This window comes from Phocoena sinus, chromosome 20 (genome assembly GCF_008692025.1).
Source record: "Phocoena sinus isolate mPhoSin1 chromosome 20, mPhoSin1.pri, whole genome shotgun sequence".
Lineage (NCBI taxonomy): Eukaryota > Metazoa > Chordata > Mammalia > Artiodactyla > Phocoenidae > Phocoena > Phocoena sinus.
Genome location: NC_045782.1, coordinates 50,587,832 through 50,614,921, shown reverse-complemented (window position 1 = coordinate 50,614,921; position 27,090 = coordinate 50,587,832). Strand labels below are relative to the sequence as shown.

General features: G+C 50.9%; 1 protein-coding gene across 2 annotated transcripts in view; it reads left to right on the top strand.

Moving 5' to 3' along the window:
* MGAT5B (alpha-1,6-mannosylglycoprotein 6-beta-N-acetylglucosaminyltransferase B) overlaps positions 1–20,187 on the top strand; it is a 68,239-nt gene extending 48,052 nt beyond the window's left edge. The window contains exons 11-18 of one of the 2 annotated variants that reach the window (XM_032616826.1): positions 2,172–2,302; positions 2,742–2,747; positions 10,358–10,513; positions 11,552–11,698; positions 11,886–12,002; positions 17,459–17,533; positions 17,929–18,185; positions 18,715–20,187. In XM_032616826.1, the coding sequence (XP_032472717.1) occupies positions 2,172–2,302; positions 2,742–2,747; positions 10,358–10,513; positions 11,552–11,698; positions 11,886–12,002; positions 17,459–17,533; positions 17,929–18,185; positions 18,715–18,913 (1,088 nt within the window). In that variant the 3' untranslated portion in view covers positions 18,914–20,187. The remainder of the gene's footprint in view (positions 1–2,171; positions 2,303–2,741; positions 2,748–10,357; positions 10,514–11,551; positions 11,699–11,885; positions 12,003–17,458; positions 17,534–17,928; positions 18,186–18,714) is intronic. The other variant, XM_032616825.1, reaches the window with a different exon arrangement.
* The last annotated feature ends 6,903 nt before the right edge of the window (positions 20,188–27,090 follow it).

Below are 27,090 nucleotides of genomic sequence, written 5' to 3'. Positions count from 1 at the left end.
TAGAGGACGGGGAAGCAGGAGATGGGTTAAGAGCCCTCTGTGATAATCTACACTGAGAAAATGAGGACTTGCCCTGGGGTAAAACCCACTGGATCTAGAGTTCCAAAGCTGGCAAACTCCTACTCATCCTCCAAAACCCCATGTCAAATGTCTCTTCTTTTTACTGTCACTTTCACTGATCACCTTATCTATTCCAGGCAGAATGTTTTTATAACTCTTCAACCTAATTCTGTTAAAGCATATATTGAAATAGAGTTATTTGCCTATACATTTCTTTCCACTGATAGATTATGTATGAATCACTCAAAAAGGAGCCACTGACTGATTTATCTTTATTTCCCTGGAGCCTATCAAGGTCCTCAGAAAAATGTTAATTGACTGAATCAATTAAAGAAAGAGAGAACAAAAAACAGACTTGCCTGTCTTAAAGATATACCAAGTCCAGGAAGGAATTCATGAGCAGACCTCTTTCCCCATCTATTGATAGCTGGTTGATTTCCCCAAAGAGCTAACTGCCTTTGCTCTTTGCTCTGGCTGCCTCTCCCTGCCTTGCCCCGCCCCCAGGAGCTCTTTGCTTAATGGTCCCTGATATTTTAGTTGGTTGCAATACTTCGTTGTTCCACGCCCACTAGTTTAGCTAATTGTTCTAAACCTGTCCCTTCTGGTAGAGTTGGTGGAATGAGATTTTCTTCATCTCTGAGAATAGGGAGGAAATGGCAAACGGGAGAGAGACCTGGGTGCAGCCCCAGCTAGAGCCAGAGGGTAGGGACAGAGGCCAGGGTGGGGCTGGGCAGGCAAACTGGGTCAGGGAGGGTCTGGTCTGCCCTCCTGGGGCCTCTCCCTGGCCTGGCACAGCCTCCTGAGACAGGAGAGCTGCCTGAGCTCTGACCATCACAGAAACAATTCCAGGCCTCCAGGGCCCCCCTTATGCCTCTGAAGCCCTAGAGGAGAGATCATTTTGTTCTGTAGCCCGTCCTTATAGTGGTCGGATTTTCAGACTCACGAATCCGTGAGCTTTCTGGGGCACTTCGACAGAAAACCACCACCTCTTCTAAGGTACACCAGATACTGATTATAAATTTTGTGGGTATTGAGAGGGATGGGTAGACATATTGTGTTAAATCTACACATTTGATTAAAGTATGCATCCCAATTTCAGAAATGCTAAAATGTGAAAAAACGTGCACCTGAAATGAAGAAATAGGGTATTTGGCATCAGGGCTGTTCTGGGAAATCAAGGGTGTTTGGCTGTTACCAACCTACTCCCCGCAGCCTCTCCCACCTGGGAAGGTAGAGTAGGTTTAACTGGGTTCCAAAAGCACTCTATTCAAGGTCCTCTACGTGGAACGGAGGGATCTGTGACTTGCAGCTGGATGACACTCGTGCCTACACCTCTACCCTGCCACGGCAGGCAGGGCTAATCAGTGACATTCCTGCAGCGTGGCCGAGGAATTGGAGCCCTAGCTGAAACGCATTCCTTGCCCCTGGTGTGCTCGGTTCTGGGAGGTGAGGCAGGGTGCGATCTGCGCTTTGCCGGAGACCTAACCACAGTGGATGGGGCCACAAGGGAGGGCACGTGGACCCCAGAGAAGGCTTCTGGGAGGAGAGGAGGTGACGTGGGAGTGGGGCCCTGAAGCGGAATAGGATTTTCTCATCCTGGAAAAGGGTGGCGGGCGCTCCAGGCAGAGGGAAGGGCAGGGCAGGAGCTGGCAGGTGTGAAAGGGAAGATGTTCCGTGCATTTGTGAGCCAGCCGGCCGGGCGCCCCCGTGTACCGGGGACACAGACAGCTTTTTCTCTTGTGGGGCTTAGATTCTGATGACAATACACAACCAAATCAATTTATACTATCACATCTGGTCAGTGAGTGCTGGGACAAAAAATAAAGCAGGGAAAGGAGACAGAGTGGGATTGGGGTCAGGAAAGACCTCTCAGCAGGGCCTTGTGAGCAAAGGGCTGCGTGGAGAGAGGGCTGGGTAGGTGGTAAGAGATGCCGTGGAAGGGGGTCAGGGCACTGATGCTCTCCCCGCCCCAAACAGGACCCCTTACCTCCCAGCCCCCTTCCCCATCCTTGCCAAACAGGGAGCCCTCTGATGGGGCTGGGCCGGGTAGACCCAGGGTGTGCCCTTGGCTGCCTGGTAACCCTCTTCCTGACCTCGTGGTCTGGCTGCAGCTCACACCCCGGACAACTCCTTCATGGGCTTCGTGTCCGAGGAGCTCAACGAGACGGAGAAGCAGCTCATCAAAGGCGGCAAGGCCAGCAACATGGCCGTGGTGTACGGCAAGGAGGCGAGTATCTGGAAGGTGAGCCCCGCTGAACGCAAGCACCAGCCCTCGGCCCCCAGGGGCTCCCAGCCCCAGGATTTGGCTCCCATCCACCGCCCCCAGCACCAGACGACGGTGGAAAACAGCCCCCACTAATGGGTCAGAAAAGAGGCCTCTAACTGCCTTTGGAAATACCAGGCCGGGGACTCATGCCTCACCCCTCTCCCTGCTCCCACGCTTTGCAACGAATTCAAATGGCTTAGCCTTCCACCCTCCCTCAGATGGATCAACAGACACTCTCACCCCGCAAAGGGGGTTTAGGCTAGACGTGGGGATTCTGTGGGATGGGAGGCCGTGGAGAAGCAGGAGAGGCCTAGGAACTGGAACCCCGTCCACCAGCATGGGAGGGTACCCACTCACCCCGCCACTGACTTGTCCTCTCTCCTCTTTTCTCTCTGCCCCCCTGGCAACGAGGCAGCTCCAGGTATGCCACGTGTTCCCTTCGCCTCCCGCCCCCCTCTACTCTCTATAGGGTCTCCCCTGGGGGTGCTCCCGAGGTGGGCTCTCCGGGGTTTGTGGCTCCTGTGGATGGACCAGACCAAGGTGGGAGGAGGGTGACGGGGACAGCGGGGTCTCAGGCTCTTCCCGGGGCCCTCTGAGGGGAGGCAGGCCCTGGAGGTCAGGGTCCAGCTCCGCGTGGCGCGGGGCAGCTCCTAGGATGGGCCATTGACCTAAGGCAGGCGGTATGAGGCTAAAGTTTAATAATAAAGATGCCGATCATGGGGAACGTTGAGCAGCCCCCGTACCCCATGTCAAGCCTGTCACATGACCATCTTAGTGAATGATTCTCAGGCTGTGTCGATTAGGATTAAGTCCAGCTGGCACAGAAAAGCCCTGAATAATAGTGATCGAGGCAAGATGCAAGTGTGTCTTCTTTTCTGTTGACAGACTCTGGAGGTGTCAGTCCTGGCCTGACCCCTGGGGCTCTTCTCCCCTGGTTGACCCGCCCTCTTTAGTTCCCACCCTGGTCTTGCCTCATCATTTAAGATGACCACAGACAGTGCACAGTCATTACATCTGCCCTCCAGCTGGGGGGGCGGGGGCGGGGAGAGGAAGAGGAGGAAGGAGGAGGGGCGGGGGAAGGTCAGGTTTAGGGATATCGCCTGACCGTTACGCGCATCTCTTCCCCATATGGCCCTGTGGCTAGGTCTCCGTCCCGTGGGCATGCCCCGTCTCAGGGGATGCTGGAAGTGGCTGTGCCCCCGGCAACCAGGTGCCCAGCTCAGCCCTGGAGTTCTGTGACTGAGGAAGGGGGAGGAAAGCGATATTATGGGACATCTCCTGGTCTGTGCCACAACAACCCTATGAGGTCATAGCCATGGCTAATATTGGTCCATCCAGAGCTTACTGTTGCCAGGTGCTCGCATATATTTTCTCACTTGACCGTCAACTACGAGGTTAGAGTGACAAGCTAGTTAAGTGGTGGGGCTGGGATTTGAACCCACATCTAACTCTAAGAGCCAGAACAGTTAACGCTGACTCTACATAGCCTCCCCGGTTATGACGCCTTGGATAGAGGCAGAGAGAAGCTCTGGATTAAGCTGGACTACGGGTCCAAGCCCTGGCTGAGACACCAGTGCCCACTGCCAGGTGTGGGGAGAGGGGCGAGGACTCATCCTCATTTGAGGCCAAACGAGCTGGCTGCCAGGATGCCCGGGGTGCTGGGCAAGGGAGCGAGCACAGACGGTGTCTGCTTGGACCAGAAAATACTGTTAAGAAACTGCCCCGAGAGAATGAGAGGTTATGAGGCCTGGGAAGAGAACAGTTTTCTCTCTAGCTCTGGAGCCTCTGGGTTAGCCAGGAGCAACGCTGTGCAAGAGACCTCAAAGCAGCTGCTTCCGGGCTTCCCTGGTGGCGCAGTGGTTGAGAGTCCGCCTGCCGATGCAGGGGACGTGGGTTCGTGCCCCGGTCCGGGAAGATCCCACATGCCGCGGAGCGGCTGGGCCCGTGAGCCATGGCCGCTGAGCCTGTGCGTCTGGAGAGACCACAGCAGTGAGAGGCCCGCGTACCGCCAAAAAAAAAAAAAAAAAAAAAAGCAGCTGCTTCCAAAAAAAGACATCTTTGCTCTGGTCTTTGTGACCCAAGGAAGGCAGAGGTGGCCGGCTGAAGGAAGGAGTGACAGCAGCATCCTGGGACAAATGCCATCTAGAGTTCAGGGGGCCAGGTGGCGAGAAGCGGAGGAGGGAGGAGGGTATGAGGTCGTGACATCCTTAGGGGGGCGGCAGCCGGGGTCAGGAAGAGGGCTTTGGTGAATGTTGTGCCGAGGAGGCTTGTCTTATCCTGGGTCCCCAGAGCTGGAGGCTAAGGCTTAGATGCTGCTGTTTTAGGAGAGCCTGTCCTAGGGAGCAGGACTGAGGGATGGGAGAGAGGCTGCTCGTCCGGATGCAGGGCAAACCCAGCCTTGCTGTTGGAAGAAACATTCCAGACCTCAGAAGTGCTTCTGGGGGGAGCTAAGGTGGACTTTTCAAACTGCAACTTAGCTCTGGTGGTTGTTGTTTTTTTTTTTTATCCTCTGGTTTACTGAGGTATAATTGACAAAGAGAAATTGTATGTATTTAAGGTGTACAACATGATGGCTTGATAAACATTTATGTTGTGAAACGAGTGCCACAATCAAGCTAATTAACACATCCACCACCTCAGTTATCGTGTGTGTGGTGAGAGCATTTAAGATCGACTCTCTTAGCAAATTTCAAGTATACAATATAGGTTTATTGACTATAATCACCATGCTGGACATTAAATCCCTGAATTTATTTATCTTAAAACTGAAAGTTTGTCCCCTTTGACTCATATGTCCCCATCCCCGCCCCCGCCCAGCCCTTGACTCACACCATTCTACTGTTTCTATGAGTTTGACTCTTTTCACTTCTGCATATTAGTGAGATCATGCAGTATTTGTCTTTTTTTAACTCAGAGAGCCTTGATTAGCCTTTACAATGAAGCAGAATAACTTAGAAACAATAGAATAAAAGGATATCAGAGGACTTTATATTTAAAGAGTAATTATTGTTTTGTAAAACTTTAAGTTTTCATACATAAATACACACACGTGTATGATTAGGTGAAAAAAAGTTGCTCAACAGTGCATGTAACGTGAACCCATTTGTGCATGTATGTGTGTGGTTTTTTTTTTTTTTTTTTTTTTTTTTGCGGTGCGCGGGCCTCTCACTGCTGTGGCCTCTCCCGTTGCGGAGCACAGGCTCCGGACACGCAGGCTCAGTGGTCATGGCTCACGGGCCCAGCCGCTCCGCTGGGATCTTCCTGGACCGGGGCACGAACCCGTGTCCCCCGCATCGGCAGGTGGACTCTCAACCACTGCGCTACCAGGGAAGCCTGTATGTGTGTGTTTTAAAGGAAATGTACACCTGCTTATAATGCATAAAAGATCTGAGGAAGGCACACAAGAAACTGTTAATAATAGCTGCTCTGGTAATGGGATCAGGAAGTTGAATGGGGGCTTTGGAGACATTTTCTAAACACTTTATGTCCTTGATTTGATTTTTTTCTAGGGCCATAATTCAGTTTTATAATAAGTAATCCTTTAAAATTTTTGGTGTGATTACTGATATGATTTGGCTTTGCGTCTACCATTTTATTAGTTGGTTTCTTTTTTTTTTTTTTACCTGTTCTATGTTCCTTTTCCGCTCATTTCTTATCCTTTTACATTGATATATTTTTAAAAATCCACCTCCCTTTAGCTAATTGTACTCTCATATTCTTTTGGTCCCGATCTTCTTAATATTTTTATACTCTTTACACTACCCCAAAGGTTATAACACGCACCTTTGACTTATCAACGTCTAAGCCAATACTTTTACGTTTCATTGGGTTATAAAAGAACTTTAAAATGTTTTATTTCTATCCGGCCCCAGCTTATATGTTTTATGGTATTTTAATACTCTCCAAATATTTTATACCCCACGATATATTATTATCACTGTTGTTGTCGTTGCTACTGTTGTTTTGCAAAGTCAATATTCATTTACATTTACCCACGTTTACCCTTTGTATTGTTCTCTGTTCCTTCTTACATCTCTGAGATTCCATCTGGAATCATTGCCCGTCTCCAGAAGAAACCAACTTAGTCTGGGACTGCTGTTTTTGATTTTCTAAGAATGTCTCGGAGGATATATTCATTATGTACAAATCCTAGCTTGTCCTCTGCCTTCTGTCATTTCTGTTGAGAAGTCAGTGTAGGTCTGATTGTTCCTTTAAAGGTAATTTCTTTTTTGTGTTTTCCTTTGCCTGCTTTGAAGGCTTCCGTTTGGTTTTCAGAAGTTTTACTATGATAAGCCTCAGTGTGGTTTTTTGCTTGTTTGTTTGTTCTGTTTTGTTTTGTTTTTATCCTACATGGAGTTTGTAGGTCTCTTTGGATCTGTGGTTTGACCTTTCACTAATTTTAGGAAATTCTCAGCTACTCTCTCTTTAAATGTTGCTTCTGCCCCAATCTCTCTCCTGTACTTCTGGGACTCCATTTACACAGACATTAAATCTTCATTATATCCCCTTGTCTCCAGCATTCTTTTCTGCAGTTTCCATCCTTTAGTTTCTCTATGCTTCATTCTGGATGTTTTCTTTTGTTCTTTCAGTAAGTGAAGTTTCTCTTCAGCTGTGTTTAATCTGCTGTTAAATCCATCCATTTAGTCTTTAGTTTCTGCCACTGTGGGTTTTTTTTTCCATTTGGTTTCAAATTTTATCTTCTATTTCCTAGACTATATTCAGCATATTATCTTAAAGTCTGTACCTGATAACTCCAGCATATAGATCTCCTATGAATCTGTTTTGATTGTCGTGTCTCTTGGGTGTTGATCATATAGTCTTGTCTCTTTATGTACGTGATATTTTTTTAAAAATCAAGGTATTTAAAAATCTATTTTAATAGCTTTATTGGGGAAAATTGACATGCAATACACTAAACTTGTTTCAAGTGTATAATTTTATGGCTTCTGACTTACGTGAAACCATCACCACAATCATGAGAGAGAATAGATCCACCACCCCTGAAATCCCTTCTTCCCTTTGGCATCTCTTCCTCCCATCTCTCCTCTCCTCATCTCCAGGCAACCAGTGGTCTGCTTTCTGTCGCTATGGATTAGTTCTCATCTTCTATTGATATAATTTTATATAAATGGAATCATATGGTATATATTCATTTTTGTCTGGATTTTCTCTCTGAGTATAATTATTTTGAGACTCCGTCATCCTGTTGCATGTAACAATAGTTCATTCATTCCTTTTCATTTCTGAGTAGTATTCCATTGCGTGGATGGACTGCACTTTATTTATCCATTCACCTGCTAGTGGACATTTGGGTTGTTTCCAGTATTTGGCTATTACAAATAAAGCTGTTATGAACATTCACGTACATATCTTTGTACACACGTATGCTTTCATTCCTTGTGGGTAAATACCTAGGAGTGGAATGGCTGGGTCATATTGTAGAACTATGTTTAACGTTTTTTTTTTTTTTTTTTTTTTTTTGTGGTACGCGGGCCTCTCACTGTTGTGGCCTCTTCCGTTGCGGAGCACAGGCTCCGGACGCGCAGGCTCAGCGGCCATGGCTCACGGGCCCAGCTGCTCCACGGCATGTGGGATCTTCCCAGACCAGGTCACGATCCCGTGTCCCCTGCATCGGCAGGCGGACTCTCAACCACTGTGCCACCAGGGAGGCCCTGTTTAACGTTTTAAGAAAAGTGGTTTTGCCATTTTACAATCTTGCCAGCAATGTATGAGAGTTCCAATTCCTTTACAAATTCATCAATACTTGGCATGGTCAGTCTTTCTAATTTTAGCCATTTTAACAGGTGTGCGGTATTATCTTATTGTGGGTTTAATTTGTAATTCTCTAATGACTAAGGATGTTGAAGATGTTTCTGTGTGCTTATTTGTCTTCCGTTTATCTTTTTTGGTGAAATACCTTCAAAAATGTTGCCCATTTAAAAGATTGGGTTGTTTATTTTCTTATTATTGAGTGGTTAGAGTTCTTTACATATTCTGGATATAGGTTCTTTAACAAATAGATGCTTTGCAAAAATTTTCTCCCAGGCTGTGGCTTGTCTTTCTCTTAACAGCATCTTTCAAAGAGCAAACGTTTTTAATTTTAATGAAGTCCAGTGTTTTCTTTTATGGATTGTGCTTTTGGTGTATCCAAGAAATCTTTGTCTAACCCCAGGTCACAAAGATTTTTCTCCTATGAGTTTTATAGTTTTAGGTTCACATTTAAGTCTGTGATCCATTTTGAATGAACTTTTATATATGATATGAAGTCTGGGTTGAAGTCCTTTTTTCCCTTCCCTTTCCTTTTTTTTTTTTTGCATATAGAGTGATCCATGACTGTTTGTTGAAAAGATTATCCTTCCTCTACTGAAATGTCTTTGCATCTTTGCCAGGATTCAATTGACCCTACATGTGTAGGTCTATCTCTGGACTCTCTGTTCTGTTCTGTTGATCTGTCTCTCTCGATGCCAATATCACACTGTCTTGATTACTGTAACTCTACAATAAGTCTTGAAATCAGGTAATATAAGTCTGCCCCATTTCTTCTTCTTTTTCAAAGTTATTTTATCTCTTCTAGGTCCTTGCATTTCCAAATGAGTTTTAGAATTAGCTTGTCAATTCCTATTTTAAAAAGCCTGCTGGGATTTTGATTGGGATTTTACTGGTTCCCTTTTCTTTTCTTTTTGAGAAAAACTACCTCTAGATAGTTCTGGAAAATGAATATGAAAAACTGTAGAAATAATTTGAGGTCAAGGATGATACTCTCTTCTTCCAGAGAGGATTTACTTTTATCCTTGGATTACAGCTGGGGCCCTAGCAATCCCAGGTCACCTCAACCAATGATAGTGATTGAGACAATTTTAAAAGGATTCAGCCCCTGCCAGAGCTGCTCTAGTTCTGGTCCCTCCTTTCTTCCAGGCTGTAACTCCTCAGAGTTCCAACCCAAAGTGTGGATTTCCATCAGGGCTCCCCATCTTTGGCAGGCCCCAAACTCTGACTTTTGTCTCCCAGGTCTGCTTAGCTGCCTAGATGCTGCCCCTGGAATCAGCAGGTGCCCCCAGGGGGAAAACCAACCCCAACACTGGCCTCAGCAATCTCTTTTCCTCCTTCTCCCAGGTCTTGGCCTTGTAATTCTTCATCCTTTGTTAGATTTTCCAGGGCCTTCATAGATGTATTTTACATTTTCCCGTTTTTCCTGGTCATTCTCAGAGGCAGGGCTGATCTGCATTACCCAAAGTGGAAGGCCTCCTTGTGAAAAATGTATACAGTTTGAGTTTCAAAATGTGAATTGTTCACAATTATTCTGATGTCCATTGATAATATTCTACAAGAGCTGTGGTTAATAAAGTGAACCTGGGCTGGAGCTCCTGGTGGTCTGATCTCATGCTGGCCGGCGGGGTGTGGGGAACCATGAGTTCTTTTTGTCTGACCCATTGGCCTGTTGGGAACTAATCCTCCCTGAAGAGAGCCCCACGCCCCACCCTTCTCTGTGATCTCGAAGCTACATTCCCCTCCCTCTCTTCTGCGAGCCTCAGAAAATCTCTAAAAAATAGAACCCAGCAGCCGATCCCATGCTTGTTCCTGTTGAGGTCCTACATTGACCGCAGCTCGCTCCCAGCTCAGGGCCCTGGCCGTAGCGTCAGATGGGTGCCCGGACGCTGAGGTGTTATGTATTCACCTATGCTCCATGCCTCCTCAGAGGTCCTTGGAGGTAATCAGCGATTCAGGGGAGGCCAAGTAGCTCCAGCTGGATACAATTAAATGTTGGTCTCTATAGGAGACCTTTGGAAAGAGAACAGGTCCGTGGCTAAAAATAGTCAGGAGGCCTCTGGTCTAATCCAACCTCGGTAACTCATAGATAAAGAAATTGAGGACCAGAGAGGGCAGGGGCCTCCTCAGGGTCACACAGTTGGTTAGGGGCCGACCTGAGACTGGCCCCATGTTTTCTGACTTCCTGACCGGGGGTGTCTCTTCAGCTGGCTCTGCCGTCTGAGGTTGGAGCAAGGCTCCCATCCCCTCCATCTCCTCTTCCAGGGGAAGGAGAAGTTCCTGAGTATCCTGAACAAGTACATGGAGATCCACGGCACCGTGTACTACGAGAGCCAGCGGCCCCCCGAAGTCCCGGCCTTCGTGAAGAACCACGGCCTCTTGCCGCAGCCTGAGTTCCAGCAGCTGCTGCGCAAGGCCAAAGTGAGCCCCAGCCGTCCTCCATCCTCACCCCAGCCCGGCCATAGACGTCCAGGAGGTGCCCATACGTGCCTGCCACGCCTGCCGCCATCACTTGTGGCCCCCTCTACGTGTGGACATGCCCAGGACACTACTGCCCTGAGCCTCGTGTCTGGGCCTCTTAGGGGCTGGTCAGAGCTGGGGGCAGAGATGGGGATGGCCATCAGGCAGGGGAGGCCCCACAGTGAAACGGACCTGAGTGGGGCTCAGTGATGGTGAAGAGGAGTTGGGCTGCCCACCTGCCCCCCCCGCCCCAACACCAGTGCAGCCCAGCTGACTCCTGGACCTGGCTTTCAGAGCCACTGAGAGGGTGGAAGGGCAGGCTGGGGGCAAAGGGACGGGGCGCAGCCTGGCTGGAGTTCCATCGGGCCAGTAGTTCTGACGAACTGCTTCTGGAATTCCCTGAGCTGTGTCCCTGGAGCGTGATCCTGCTGTTGGGCCCTGAAGTGTCAGTGAAGGCTGGAGAGTCTCTAGCCAGCTGCCAGGTCCTCTCCTGTTCTCACCATAACTTATTTCTTCAGGCCTCGTGTGTGTGTGTGTGCGTGTGTGTGTCGGGGTGGAGAGAGGGTATCTTTGTGCAGTGAGCAACCTGAACAACCCTACATGGCAACCCCAGATTCAGAATCACTTATTGATCACCTTTCGGGGCCAACCCTCTGAGCACTCCTAGTACAAGTCAGGTACTGAATGAATGTTTTTTGGGTGAATGAGTAAAGGTCCTTTGAGGTCAGCTGTAGGAGTGGCCTGGAGCCTTCTAAGCTTGGGAACCCTTGTTCTTTTCCCCTCCAGAGTCATAGCCTTTAGAGCAGGAGGAGGCCATTGATATGACCTAACTAGATGTCCTGATTCCACAATGGCTGAGGCACACAGCTGCTCTGGGCTCTCTGCTGCCCCAGACGCCTCCTGTGAATGTCCCAACCCCAGCCTCGCTCCCAGCTTCCTGGGGCTCCTGGGCTGTGATACCCAACCTTCCCTGACCACCGTGCCACCTCGGTTCTGCAGCTCTTCATAGGGTTTGGCTTCCCCTACGAGGGCCCTGCCCCACTGGAGGCCATCGCCAACGGCTGTGTCTTCCTGCAGTCCCGCTTCAGCCCGCCCCACAGCTCGCTCAACCATGAGTTCTTCCGGGGCAAACCCACCTCCAGAGAGGTGAGTGGGAAGGGCCTGGTCCCACATCGGGAGGGTCCGAGATGGGACCCCTGCAGTTCCTGGAAGGGGGAGACTGAGACATGGGGTGAAGGGAGAGATGGGACAGATGGGTGGGGGGCTTCTGCTCTTCACGCAGCCCAGCTTGGCAGGCAGAGGGAGAAGCCTCCCGTCTCTGTGCCCTGGCTAGGTGTTCTCCCAGCATCCCTACGCAGAGAGCTTCATTGGCAAGCCCCACGTGTGGACTGTCGACTACAACAACTCAGAGGAGCTCGAAGCAGCCATCAAGACCATCGTGAGAACCCAGGTGAGGCTCGGATCCAGTCGGGACCACCAATATCCTAAACTTTGGGTCTTTGCTATAATTAGAAAAAGATGCTCGTCTTGGTGAATTCAGACTTGCAGGCCTGGGTTGGCAACTTGGATGCGTGTGTGTTTGTTGAGGGAGTGGGGGGAAAACCTGCCTCTGTGCTGTGAGCAACCTGCACAACCTTACAGGGCAGCCCTGGATCCAGAATCATTTATCACGTGTCTCTGGGGGCCGGGTCCTGCGAGCACTCCTAGCACAGGTTAAGTGCTGAGTAAATGTTTTCAGGATGAACGCGTGAAGGTTCTTTGAACTCTGCTGTCTCTGTGGTCTTTTAGCAGCACATCTCAGACTATAATGTGCATACAGATCACCTGGGGGTCTTGTTAAAGCGCTGGTTTAGAGTCAGCAAGTTGGGTGGGGCTGAAGCCCTGCATTTCAAACCAGGTCTGGGTGGTGCTGCCTTTGCATAGCAAGTGGGTAGAGCGTTCTGCGTTTCCTCCAGCAAGTAAGTGTTGGTGGGTGTGGGCGGAGGGCAAGGAGGGGCTTGTGCAGCTCCTCTCCCCGGTGGGCACCTCTGTGGCTTTTGATGGCTCCCTGTGCGTGTGCGCTCTCGCAGTCCCTTCATTTTGAGAAGCGGGCAGACTGTGTGAGCATCTGGGGGAGGGGCAGCCCTGCTCTCCGTGATCCCTCTGGACCCGTTTCTTGCTGTAGCTCGGACACCAGGCTGAGCAAAAAACCCCAGTCCGGTCAGGTCCCCTTCTCTGCCCATCACCAAGATCACCGAGCGTGCCCTCCCTGGCGGGGGGCTGGGGGTGGTTGTGCTGCTCTGGGCGGACTTGTGGCAGAATCAGAGAGCATTAGGCTGCTGGGGCAGGGGCCACCACAAGGGAGAGCCCTGCCCGGGAGGACACACAGCTGTCTGGGGAGCTGGGGACACTGCCGGGCTTGGGGCAGAGGCCACCGCGCATCGATGCCCCATACGGTCTTAAGGGCTTAACTTTGGGTCCAGAGCCCTGCTTGGTTGTCCTGACTGGGAGGCAGGGTTGCGTATTTTTTTAAATTTTCTTTTGGCCGTGCCATGCAACTTGCAGGATGTTAGTTTCCTGATCAGGGATTGAATCCAGGCCCTGGCAGTGAAAGTGCCAAGTCCTAACCACTGGACTGCCAGGTTTTTTTTTTTTTTTGCGGTACGCGGGCCTCTCACTGTCGTGGCCTCTCCCGTTGCGGAGCACAGGCTCCGGACACGCAGGCTCAGCGGCCATGGCTCACAGGCCCAGCCGTTCCACCGCATGTGGGATCTTCCCGGACCGGGGCATGGTCCCGTGTCCCCCGCATTGGCAGGTGGACTCTCAACCACTGCGCCACCAGGGAAGCCCTTTTTTTTCAAATTTTACTTATTTATTTATTTGGTTGCACCAGGTCTTAGTTGTGGCAGGCAGGGTCCTTAGTTGTGGCTCGCCGACTCCTTAGTTGTGGCATGCGAACTCTTAGTTGCGGCATGTGGGACCTAGTTCCCTGACCAGGGACTGAGCCCGGGCCCCCTGCACTGGGAGCTCAGAGTCTTAACCACTGTGCCACCAGGGAAGTGCCTGCATTGTTTTTTCTTTTTAACACCCTCCTGCATCCCGTGGATCAGTCCCTCCCATTCGGCACTCTCGGTCTTAGCCCACCCCCTCAGCAAATGACCCCAGAAAATCCATGCCCACCCTGCCCACCCCCTTCTACCCACCCCACTCTCGTCCTTCCCTCCTGTCTGGGTGTGAGTGTTTCTCTAGTGAAAGTACCAAGGAAACTGCTGTGTCACAGCCTAGGTGCATCTCTGGTTGTGGCAGATGCGGGCAGGTTGACCCGCGAAGTGGCTGAACCCCTGGACCTCCACCAGTGGTGCAGGGAGAGCCCTCCGCCCCCTCTTAAGCATCTGCTTAAACAAATCCTCCTCTGCTGGAAGTTCCTCCAGGTCCCGGACTGAGGTTGGGTTCTTCCCGGAGCTGACCCCAGGCAGGGATTTGAGCACAAGTAGTTTATCTGGGGGGTGATCCCAGGAAGGAAGGTCCTGGAGTGCCAGTGAGTCAGGGTGTGTCATCAAGAAGGTTACCCCTGCCTTCAAGCACCTGGTGCTCAGTGCCGGCGGGGACCTCCGAGAGGTGGGGTACTCGCATCCCGGCTTGTCCTGAGAAATGAGGAAACCGGGGTGTTTTTCCCACAACTGCATCCACCGCTGGCTGAGGCTGAACCGGGGGGGCAGGTGTCAGCTCTCAACACTGGGCTGAGCAAGCTAGAGAAAGCCGCCCACCCCCCGACAGACGGTGGGGGAGGGCGCTGTGGGAAGCTGCCCTGCAGCGGACCTCCATCCTGCACTCTGTCCCTGCTCCCTCTCTGCACCCCTTGCAAAAGCAACCCTCTGGGACTTCCACCCCAGGGGAGCAGGGGCGGGGTGGGAAGGGGACCAGGAAGGCTTTTGTCCACCCCCAGGCCTCAGGTCTGGCTGCACCTTCAAGATCCCTTGTGCCTGTGTGAGCGAGATCCCAGCCCTGTGGAGAGCCATGTTCCCAGCCGCAGACCTAAACAGGGGTGTATGTTGGGGGGCGTCGGTGCGTGTGAGCCTGCTCATCTATTCACGCGTTATTTCTGGCTGGACACACAAGAAACTGATAACAGTGCCTGCCCTGGGGAAGGGGCTGGGCATCTGGGGTCAGAGGAGAACTTGCTTTGCCTTGTTTTCTCTTGATTTTTTAAAACATGAACATCTGTTTAATTGTTAGTTAATTAAAAATCAGGGCTTCCCTGGTGGCGCAGTGGTTGGGAGTCCGGCTGCCAGTGCAGGGGATGCGGGTTCGTGCCCCGGTCCGGGAGGATCCCACGTGCCGCGGAGCAGCTGGGCCCGTGAGCCATGGCCGCTTAGCCTGCGCGTCCGGAGCCTGTGCTCTGCAGTGGGAGGGGCCACGACAGTGAGAGGCCCGCTTACCGCAAAAAAAAAAAAAAAAAGAATAACAAAAGGGTCCAGGAACCAAGGTACTGCAGATTCGTCAGGCTGAATTGCAGCTGGACCTCAAACCAGCCCGTGCCCCCCCTGCCTTTAGCCATCCCACCCCCAGCCTGACTCTTGGACGGTTAACCCTTTACCCAAGAATTGCCTGAGAGGTGTTTAAAATGCAGATTCCCTGGCCTATCCCCAGCTTCTGATTTAAAAGGACCGGTGCAGCCTTGGAGTTTGCGGGTTTTTAAAATTTTTTTATTGAAATCTTGCTAGTTTGTTCCCGCCCCCTTCCCCCCTCATCATCACAGGCCAGCAATCCCGGCAGGACCAGCACCTGCCTTTCTGTCCAGACGGATCACCATGCACACCTGTAATTAGACCTAATGGGGGTAATTTCCAGGCAGGCTGGCTCCTCCGGTGGGAGATTCACGGCAGGCGGGGCGTGGCTGCTGCGAATGGTCCCCTCCCTCTCACGGGTGGAGGGGGGCTTAGAATCACCACGTGATGGGCTTCAAACCACCCCCGGGGATGACTCGGTGGCTGCCGCCAGGAGCAGGCAGGGTAATAGTTGGAGGGGAAATCTCTTCTCTGGTGGGTTTATTTATAACCAGGACTTGAAGTCTTGGACCCGAGGCGACTGGGGATCCCCTGGGGCAGCAGCTGGCGGCCGGGGCCTCGGTGGCCATCAGCTGGGGTTGGGATTGGCTGTGTGGAGCTCAGGGCTGGAAAGGCTGTGCTGGTTGATGGGCTGTGGAGTGGTGGCTGGATGTGGACCTGGGGATTCTCTGGGATCCCGGATCTGCCCCAGGATTAAGGACACCGACTCACAGGGCAGGTGAAGTCAGAACCGCGGCACGGTCAGATGGGTGGGGCCTGGTCCCAAGAATCAGTCCTGGTGGTAGCTGCTGCTTCCCTGAGGCCCTCCTCAGCTTGAAGTCGGGGATGTCCCCTGGGCCAGAGGGCCCAGGATGGGCCTCCAGCCCTTCGAGGTGGGGTCTACAGGAGGCAGGACCCAGCGCAGCCTGATTGGGTTCTGACACACCCATCTCTGATGCGGAGAAAGGACTTGGGCAGACCAGCAACACTTCACTACCTGGGCGGAAACTGCCTGATTTCTGGAGCTGCTGGCAGGGAAACGGCATTATCAGGAGGCGGCTGGGCTGGGTATGGTGCCAACACACATGGTGGGGAGTGGGGGGTGGGGCCAAAGGCCAAAACAGACCTTCCTCTGAGTCTGAGATGGAACATCTCCCAGGTCACTGCGATCTCGCCTCCTGCCCACCTGGCCGACAGTTTCCTCCAAGGAGGCTGTGTGTGCTGGGCCACCGAGGGTTGCTGTAAACAGGGAGGGGGTGGCCAGGTAAGAAGACTGGAGAGGAGGTGGGGGTACTCGCGCTGGGGAGGCAGCGGCCTCATCACCTCTTCCGTTCCCCTTGCTCCTTGCGCCCCAGCTACCAAATCCATCTGGTCCCGTCGGCCCCAGCGTGCGCTGTTCTATAACTCTGATATTTAGACTGACGGTATGTGGCCTCCCTTTGGGGGCACCTAGTTCATGTAGCTCCCGGGTGCCTGGTCTGGGCAGGAAGCTTTACAAATGTCATCTCATTCCATCAGGCTGGGAGATTCCCTGTGTTGCTTTGCGTGAAACTTCCACATCTTGGGCAGAACACAGGCAGAGCTGGGGATGCTTTTTCATTCCATGACTAGTTCCTCAGTGACTCCTGTGTACCAGGCATTGTGCCAGGCACCAGGGATTTAATGGTGAACAAGCTGTGGTCCCACAGCCCATGGGGCTTATGACCTGAGGGAGACAAGGGATAAATCAGAAATGATGGGCTTCCCTGGTGGCGCAGTGGTTGAGAGTCCACCTGCCGATGCAGGGGACACGGGTTCGTGCCCCGGTCCGGGAAGATCCCACATGCCACGGAGCGGCTGGGCCTGTGAGCCATGGCCGGAGCCTGTGCTCCACAACGGGAGAGGCCACAACAGTGAGAGGCCCGCGTACCGCAAAAAAAAAAAAAAAAAAAAAATCAGAAATGATGACACAGGCACTAATTCTCTACTGGGAAAGTCTGGGGTGTGTGCAAAGGAAAGTGGTCCTTTAACAGGAGGTGGGGTGGAGCTCTGGGTCTGCTTCCTGGAGGAGGTGACGTCTAAGAGGGGAGGGTGCATCCGGTGGTTGGCTGGGGAAGAGCAGGCATCACAGCCGAGGAGGGGATGGAATGCTGAGCTTTAGGGAAAGAGGAGAAGCTCAGTGGAAGTGGGAGGGGGTCAGGGAGGGATGAGCTGTCGTGAGGCCCCCGAGGGCCACTGAAGGGTGCACCGGGGAGCGGGGCATCTGCGTGGATAGGGTGGTCGGCTCCCTGGGTGCAGGCCGTGAGAGCCCCCAGATCTGGCTGCTCCCAGGGCCGAGCAGCCAGGTCTGGGGAGGCCCAGGGCTTCTCCTGCCCCATGTGTCTGCCTGTCTCTCGCACAGGTGGACCCCTACCTGCCCTACGAGTACACGTGTGAGGGGATGCTGGAGCGGGTCCATGCCTACATCCAGCACCAGGTAGGTGGGTCCCCCACTCTCTGTCTCCAGGGGCCGAGCTGGCTCCAGTGTCTGAGGCCCCACCTCTGCCCAGGGTGCAGTGTGCTTTAACCTCCAGGTCCTTCTCCAATCTGTTTCCTTCCGCGCGGGGGTTGGAGATGGGCAGGGCCGAGCAGTACTGCTCAGAGACCAGGCCTGGGGCACCCCTGCCCTGGGCCCCCAGCTCGAGTCTCAACCCCCATATCACAGCACAGAAATGCAAAGACTCATTTTTCATTTTTATTACACAGTTGTTTAGAAGTTTAGTAAGTGAGTGGGGAGTAGGGAAGACCCTCCCCCCTGCAACCCCTACCCACAGGATGAGTTGGGAGTGAGGTATTCCATTTTCCCTCTTGACACTGCTTTCCTCTGGGCAGGAGTTCTGTGCAGCCCCAGGTCCTGCCCGCCCAGGGGCCCGAGCCCCGGAGAGCCCCTTCATCCTGGCCCCCAATGCCACTCATCTCAAGTGGGCCCGCAACGCCAGCTTGGCCCCCGGGGCCTGGCCCCCAGCGCACTCCCTCCGGGCCTGGCTGGCTGCCGCTGGGAGGGCCTGCACGGACGCCTGCCTGGACCACGGGCTGATCTGCGAGCCCTCCTTCTTCCCCTTCCTCAACAGCCAGGACGCCTTCCAGACGTGAGTGAGCCCCGGCCCGACCCGGCCCAGCTGACCTCACCTGTAGCTCCTTTGCTCCCGTGGCCGCCTTGCCCCCGGCCCTGCCAGCAGTGGGGGCATGCAGTGCTTTCCAGTGAGTCAGGAAGGATCCAGAAGGGACCTTCCGGGCAGGTATCCACAGCACAGCTGCCCACTCTTGGCAAAGCCTCTGCCCCAAACCACCAGGGGAAGCTCCCTGCTCAGTCCTTGACCTCCTCATCCCTCCCTCAGGCCCTGCCCAGCCTGTCTGGGCACCTTCTAGGTCAAGGCCACAGAAGCTGCCCCAGGTTCCCCCTGATGGGTGAGCCTGGGCCCCCCACCCTCCTGCCCACTCTCCTCTCTCACAGCAGGGGCGGGAAGGAGCTGCAGCCCAGCGTTTGTCCTGGCGCCTCCTAGAGACATCTCCCTGGGTCTGGAATGGGATGGGCCAGGGAGAGGGAGTGGGCAGTGCCAGGCTGGGGCAGCCCCCGCCCCGCACGCTGAGTGACCACCTCCGTTGGTGCCCACCCAGGCTGCAGGTGCCCTGTGATGGCACCGAGTCGGAGATGAACCACCTGTACCCGGCCTTTGCCCAGCCGGGCCAGGAGTGCTTCCTGCAGAAGGAGCCTCTGCTCTTCAGCTGTGCCGGCTCCAGCAGCAAGTACCGCCGGCTCTGCCCCTGCCGAGACTTCCGCAAGGGCCAGGTGGCCTTGTGCCAGGACTGTCTGTGAGGGCGCCCACCGGCTGGCCCTCCCCGCCGCAGGAGAAAGCACCAGCAGATTCCGAGCTCCAGCGACCCGCCCTAGCCCCCCACCCCGCAACGCCCCCAGGCTGGAGCCTCCTTTCTTGGCCGGGAGGTGGGCCGAGCCCATAGGTGCGCGGGTCTGGGGAGGGAGGCAAGTCTGCCGAGTGCCTGGTGCCCGCCCTAGGCAGGCTCCTTGCTCTCACCCCGAGGGCTCGTGGCAGCGTTGTGGCCAAGCAGCTGGGGGTTGGTCAGAGGGTCCCACTGGCCCGGGAGCAGGTGGTCGGAGGCCCCTTGCTTCGTGCAAGACCAGCTCTGGACCAGGTGGAGTGAGGGCCTTTGTCCTTCTTGGGCCCAAGGATGGGGCCTCTGGGCATACGATAGAGGAAGCAGGGTGATGCTCGCCCAGTGGCCCACTGGAGGGTCCACAGAGTGGGGAGTGATGTGTGAGGGGTCAGCCTTGTCCCTGTGGAGTTGTTTGGGGTGTGGACAGAAAGGGCCGGGGACTGGGGGGAGGCCAGGCTGGGGGACCCTGTTCATGCCTCCTCAGCCCCCCCACCCCTCCTGTTTTCCCAAATTCCCCTCCTTTCCACACTTGGGCACCACAGTTAGGGTTGCAGGGACCACTTAGACCCTGGGTTGAATTGTTTCCCTCTTGCTTATTCCAACTTTCTTCACTTTGGGCATTTCCTGAAACCTATCCCAGCATGACTTCGATTCCAGACCGTGGATTTGTTTCCAAAGCCTCAGTCCCCACCCCAGCCTCTGAGAACAGGTTCTAGAATCTACCCTGCCCCCACCTCCTAAGCATCTTTTGTAGGCTTGGGATGAAGCTTCAGCCCCATGGCACACGTGGCCCAGTTCCTGGATGCCCAGGCCTGCTACCCCCACGTAGCCACCCCTGCCCCATCGATGCTGCGTCCGTGTCCCTAACCTCCAGCTTCCTCCAGCCTCCAACCGCCTCTGGATCCAGCCGTCCATCCGTGTGGCCTGCCTTCCCCTTCACCTAAGGAAACAGATCGGGCCGTCAGAAACACTGCCACCCCAACCCCGTTTTTAATCCCACTCCCTTCCAGGCAACCCGCCCCACCCACCTAGGCCTGCCCCTCCTCCCTTCCAGGGAGGCAGCCACAGGGCCCCGAGTCCAGAGGGCAGGGCCTGAAGGTGGATACTTCCCATCAGAGAGCCCTCTCGGCCTGGGCAGCTCCTGTGGCCACAGAAACTCAACAGTCACCAAGGACCTGACCTGTCGGGGGAAAGCAATAGAGATACTCTTTTTTCTCTCTTTTTTTTAAAAATTTCTTGAAATAATAAATATTTTGTTGGGATGTGAGGTGCAGAGGAGGAGCTGTGCTATTTCTCATCTTTTCCTGGGATGCCCAGGCCTGGAGGAGTGAGGGGGTGTGAACACCCTGGGTGTGGGGGTGGTGAATATCTGGGGCCCCCGGGCCCCTCCTCCACATTGTCACTCCATCTACAAAGTTGGCGCTGTGTCCGGCTGCCTAAAGGAAGTCCCTGCGCGCGCCAGAAGTCCACGGCCCCTCCCACCACTCCAGCACTGTGACTCCAGGGACCCCGCTTGACCAGCAGGGCTGGATCCAGTTCTGTTCACCTGGGGCTGGCCTCTGCTGGCTGTGGTTGCTGTGAGATCAGAGAACATAAATGCATTTTGATGAGAGCCTGAGCCAGGTCGTGATAAGAACACTAACTAGGGGAGGGAGATCAAGATGGCAGAGTAGGGACTTCCCTGGTGGCGCAGTGGTTAAGAATCCGCCTGCCAATGCAGGGGACACGGGTTCGAGCCCTGGTCCGGGAAGATCCCACATGCCGCGGAGCAACTAAGCCCGTGCGCCACAGCTACTGAGCTTGTGCTCTAGAGCCCGCGAGCCACAACTACTGAGCCCGCGCACCTAGAGCCCGTGCTCTGCAACAAGGGAAGTCACCGCAATGAGAAGCCCACGCACCGCAACGAAGAGTAGCCCCCGCTCACCACAACTAGAGAAAGCCCGCGCGCAGCAACGAAGACCCAATGCAGCCAAAAATTAAAAAAAAAAAAAGATGGAGTAGAAGGACACAGAGCTCATCTCCCCCCACAAATATCAAAAATACATCTATAGGGCTTCCCTGGTGGCTCAGTGGTTGAGAGTCCGCCTGCAGGTGCAGGGGACGCGGGTTCGTGCCCCGGTCCGGGAGGATCCCACATGCCGCGGAGCGGCTGGGCCCGTGAGCCATGGCCGCTGAGCCTGCGCGTCCGGAGCCTGTGCTCCGCAGCGGGAGAGGCCACAACAGTGACAGGCCCGCGTACCGCAACAACAACAACAACAAAATACATCTATAGGGTTTCCCTGGTGGCGCAGTGGTTGAGAATCTGCCTGCCAATGCAGGGGACGTGGGTTCAAGCCCTGGTCTGGGAAGATCCCACATGCCGCTGAGCAACTAGGCCCGTGAGCCACAACTACTGAGCCTGTGCATCTGGAGCCTGCGCTCTGCAACAAGAGAGACCACGACAGTGAGAGGCCCGCGCACCGCGATGAAGAGTGGCCCCCGCTCGCCACAACTAGAGAAAGCCCTTGCACAGAAACGAAGACCCAAAACAGCCAAAAATAAATTAATTAAAAAAAAAAATACATCTATAGGTGGAAGAGTTCTCCCAGAAAGCCAACTGAAAGCTGTCAGAAGATCTGTCACAACCAAAGCTGTAAGAAAGATCTCTTTGTAACCAGGTAGGACAGAAGAAAAAAAAACAAAGCAGATGGAAACTGGGCCCCTGGGAGGGAGCTCTGAAAGAGGAAAGGTTCCCTCATCTTGGGATCCCTCTTTACCATTTGGGAGGCCCGCTGGGGCAGACAGGGAGCTGGAGCGGCCTGGACTTTGCTCGGGAGGTGTGGGTGGGTGCTGACTTGCTGCCAGGCAGGGTAGAGAGAGACCAGCACCGACAGCGGCCACGTCTCCACACTTCTCAGCCCAAAACATGCTACTGCTAGTATGCACCGTGGCTGGGGCTTCAGCAGACAGACCCAGGGAGAAGACTTGATTTAGCTGTGTGGAAACAGCCCAAAGGGCCTGGAGTATGGTCTGGGCACCATTGTTAACACGTGCAAGACGGGAGGCGGGAGTCTGCCATATAAGACCCCTGCTGTCAGTGTGCTCAGGTGGGGCTTGGCTACAGTGGCCATGGGCTCTGGGAGTGCATACACTGCGGCGGGGCAGGGCTGACATCTGAGCCTATTATCAGCACTCCCTCAGCGGGGGCAGGTCCAGGGGCAGGTCCAGCAGCAGCTGACTTTGTTGGTAGGCACACTGAGTGTCCGGCAGCACCACAGAATTGCATGTCCCCAGGGGGCAACCCCTGGGGAGGAATACGCAAGGGTTCTTTTCCCAGCGGAAGTGCGCCAGTCCCACCTACCTCACACTGCAGCTTAGAGCTGGATCTGGGAGCTTCTACTCCAACAGCTGGGGAGCAGACCCTGCCCCCAACATAGCTGTGACAACCACAGAGCAAAGAGGAGGACCCACCCAACATCCAGTGCAGGCTCTGGTCACCACAACACCAAACATGCCCCCTATCAAAGGGACAACAGCCAGCACACCCTGAGGAAAGATGTGGCAGACATCCATACCCAAAACAGCCCTCACACCAAAAATATTGGATGCACACAGTCTATACCGGGTCACTCCCATGTAAAAGCAGCCCTTTGAGACCACAGTAGAAAACCGTTTCTCCTAAATTCAGGGACAGAGAATTTAAGTAAAATGAAAAAGTGGAAGAACTACTCCCAATTAAAAGAACAAGAGAAATCCCCTGAAAATACGATGAAACAGACCTCTTCAGTTGACCAGACCCCAAATTCCAAAAGGAGGTAATAAAAATGTTAAAGGAATGAAGAAAGATTGATAGAAATATAGATCACTGTAACAAGGGACTAGAAACTATAAAGAGGAACCAGTCAAAATTAGACAACTCAATTGCCAAGATAAAAACTGAGCTAAAGGCAATGAATAGCAGATTAATAATGCAGAAGAACAAATAAGTGATCTGGAAGATAGAATAATGGAAATCACCCAATCAACAGCAGATGGAAAGACAAATTAAAAAAAAAAATGAAGGCGATATACGAGATCTATGGAATAATATAAAATGTGCCAACCTACACATAATAGGGGTTCCAGAAGGAGAAGAAAAGGGGATTTAAAATGTATTTGAAGAGCTTATGGCTGAAAACTTCCCAAACCTAGAGAAAGAAACAGTTATCCAGGTACAGGAAGCACAGAGGGTCCCAAAGAGATGAACCCAAACAGACCCACACCAAGACATGTCATAATTCAAATGGTAAAAGTTAAAGATAGGATTCTAAAGGCAGCAAGAGAAAAAGTGTCAGTTACCAACAAACCCTCATAAGGCTATCAGCTGATTTCTCTACAGGAACTTTGCAGGCCAGCAGGGATAATATATTCAAAGTACTGAAAAGGAAAAATCTGCAACCTAGGATACTCTACCCAGCAAGATTATCATTTAGAATAGAAGGAGACACTAAGAATTTCTCAGACAAGCAAAAACTAAAAGAATACAGCAATACTAAACCTAACCTAAAAGAAATATTGAAAGACCTTCTCTAAATAGAAAAGAAGAATCAATAGGAAAGGGAAAAACACAATAGGAAAGGCAAATATATCAAAGGACTGAAGATCACTTAAATAAACCAGTACATAGATTAAAAAATAATCAAAATATTTTTGTAAAAGTGATTATAACTATAATTAATAGCAAAGGATAAACATGTGGATGTAAAATAGGACATCAAAATCACATAATGTGGGGGAGAGAAGTAACAAAATGTAGATCTTGTAGAATGTATTTGAACTAATACGACTATAAGTCTACAGCAAGCATATATAGTTATGGGTTAACATACTTGAAAACCAGGGTAACCATGGACCAAAATCATAAAATAGAATCACAAAAAACCAAAAAGAAAGGAACTCAAGCACAATACAAAAGAAAACTATCAGAACACTAAAGGAAAAACAGAAGAAGAAAAGAACAAAGAAGAACTGCAAAGTCAAATGGAAAACCAGGTTTAAAATGGCAATAAATACATATCAATAATTACTTTAAATATCAATGGACTAAATGCTCTGATCAAAAGACATGGAGTGGCAGATTGAATAAAAAACCAAGAACCTACAATATGCTGCCTACAAGGGATTCACTTTAGGGTGAAAGACACACATAGACAGAAAGTGAGGGGATGGAAAAAGATATTTCATGCAAACGGAAATGACAAGAAAACAGGGATAACAATAATCATATCAGATAAAATAGACTTTAAAATGAAGTCCATAAAGAAAGACAAAGAAGGGCACTATTTAACGATAAAGGGATCAATACAAGAAGAGGATATTGCACTCGTTAACATAGGCACCCAATATAGGAGCACCTAAATATATGAAACAAATACTAACAGACATAAAGGGAGAAATTTACAGGAATACAACAATATTGGGAGACCTTAATACCCCACTGACATTAATGGACAGATCTTCCAGACAGAAAATCAATAAGGCAACAGAGGTCCTAAATGACACAATACAACAGTTGGACTTAATTGATATCTACAGGACACTCTATATTAAAAAAAATACACATTGTTTTTCAAGTGCACATGGAACATTCTCTAGGATAGACCACAAAGTAGGATAAAAAATAAGCCGCAACAAATTTAAGAGGATAGAAATTATTTCAAGCATCTTTTCTGACCACAGCACTATGATTATAGGCCAATATCTTTGATGAATATAGATGCAAACAAAACTCAACAAAATATTAGCAAACCAATCCAACAGTATATAAAAAGGATCATACACTATGATCAAGTTGGATTCATTCCAGAGTCACCAGGATGATTCAACATATGCAAATCAATGTGATATGCCCCATCAACAAAATACACAAACCACATTATCTCAATAGAGGCAGAAAAAGCATTTGATAAAATTCAACATCCATTCATGATAAAAACTCTTATCAAAGTGGGTATAGAGGGAACATACCTCAACATAATAAAAGCCATTAATGACAAACCCACAGCCAACATAATACTCAACAGTGAAAAGCTGAACTAAATTCTGAACAAGACAAGGATGCCCACACTCAACATTTTTATTCAACATAATATCCAAAGTCCTAGCCTCAGCAATCAGACAAGAAAAAGAAATAAAACATACCCAGATTGGAAGGGAAGAGGTAAAATTGTCATTATATGCAGATGGCATGATATACTCTATATAGAAAACCCTAAAGACTCTACACAAAAACTATTAGACCTAATAAATGAATTCAGCAAGGTAGCAGGATATAAGATTAATATACAGAAATCTGTTGCATTTCTTTTATCTTAAACATTTATTTATCTATTTGGCTGCATCGGGTCTTCGTTGCAGCATGCGGGATCTTCATTGCAGCACTCGTTGCAGCACACAGGCTCTTTGCTGTGGTGCACGGGCTTCTTTCTAGTTGTGGCGTGCAGGTTTTCTCTTCTCTAGTTGTGGCGCGGGCTCCAGAGCGCATAGGCTCTGTAGTTTGTGGCACACGGGTTCTCTAGTTGAGACGCACGAGCTCAGTAGTTGTGGCACATGGGCTTAGTTGCCCTGTGGCATGTGGGATATTAGTTCCCTGACCAGGGATCGAATCCACATCCCCTACATTGGAAGGCAGATTATTTTTTTTAATTAATTAATTTATTTTATATTTTGGCTGCACTGTTAGTTGTGGCATGAGGGATCTTTGTTGTGGCATGCAGGATCTTTCGTTGCAGTGCGTGGGCTCTTCATTGCGACATGCGGGTTTCTCTCTAGTTGTGGCACGTGGGCTTCTCTCTAGTGGCACACGGGCTCCAGGGCACATGGGCTCTGTAGTCGTGGCGTGCAGGCTCCAGAGTGCATGGACTCTGTAGTTTGCAGCATGTGGGCTCTCTAGTTGAGGTACGTGAGCCCAGTAGTCATGGCCTGCGGGCTTAGTTGCCCCACAGCATGTGGGATCTTAGTTCCCTGATAGGGATCATACCCGCATCCCCTGCATTAGAAGGCGGATTCTTTACCACTGGACCACCAGGGAAGTCCCAGTTGCACTTCTTTACACTAAAAATGAAATATGAGAAACTTAAAAAAAAAATCCCATTTAAAATCACATAAAAAAGAAAAAATGTACCCAGGAATAAAGCTAACCAAGGAGGTGAAAGATCTATGTGCTGAGAACTATAAAACACTGATTCAGGAAATTGATTCAAAGAAATGGAATGTTAGCCCATGCTCTTGGATTGGAAGAATTAATATTGTTAAAATGGCCTTACTACCCAAAGCAATCTACAGATTTAATGCGATCCCTATCAAATCACCCATGACATTTTTCAAAGAACTAGAACAAATAATCCTAAAATTTGTACAGAACCACAAAAGACTGCTGAGCAATCCTGAGGAAGAAGAACAAAGCTGGAGACATAACCCTCCCAGATTTCAGACAATACTACAAAGCTACAGTAATCAAAATAGCATGGTATTGGCATCAAAACAGACATACGGATCAATGGAACAGAATAGAGAGCCCAGAAATAAACACACACCTACAGTCAATCTTCAACAAAGGAGGAAAAACTATACAATGGAGAAAAGATAGTCTCTTCGGCAAATGGTGTTGGGAAAGCTGACAGCCCCACGTAAATCAATGAAGTTAGAAGACTCCCTCACATCACACACAAACTGAAAATGGTTTGACCTAAATATAATACATGATACCATAAAAGTCCTAGAAGAGAAAATAGCAAAACATTCTGACATAAATCGTAGCAATATTTCTTAGATCAGTTTCCCAAGGCAAAATAAATAAAAGCAAAAATAAACAAATGGGACCTAATCAAACTTAAAAGATTTTGCACAGCAAAGGAAACCATAAACAAAATGAAAAAACCTATGAACTGGGAGAACAAATTTGCAAACAATGCAACCGACAGGGGGTTAATTTCCAAAATATACAAACAGCTCATACAACTCTATATCAAAGAAACAACGCAGTCAAAAAATGGGTAGTAGACCTACATAGACATTTCTGCAAAGAAGACATACAGATGGCCGACAGGCACATGAAAAGATGCTCAACATTGCTAATTATTA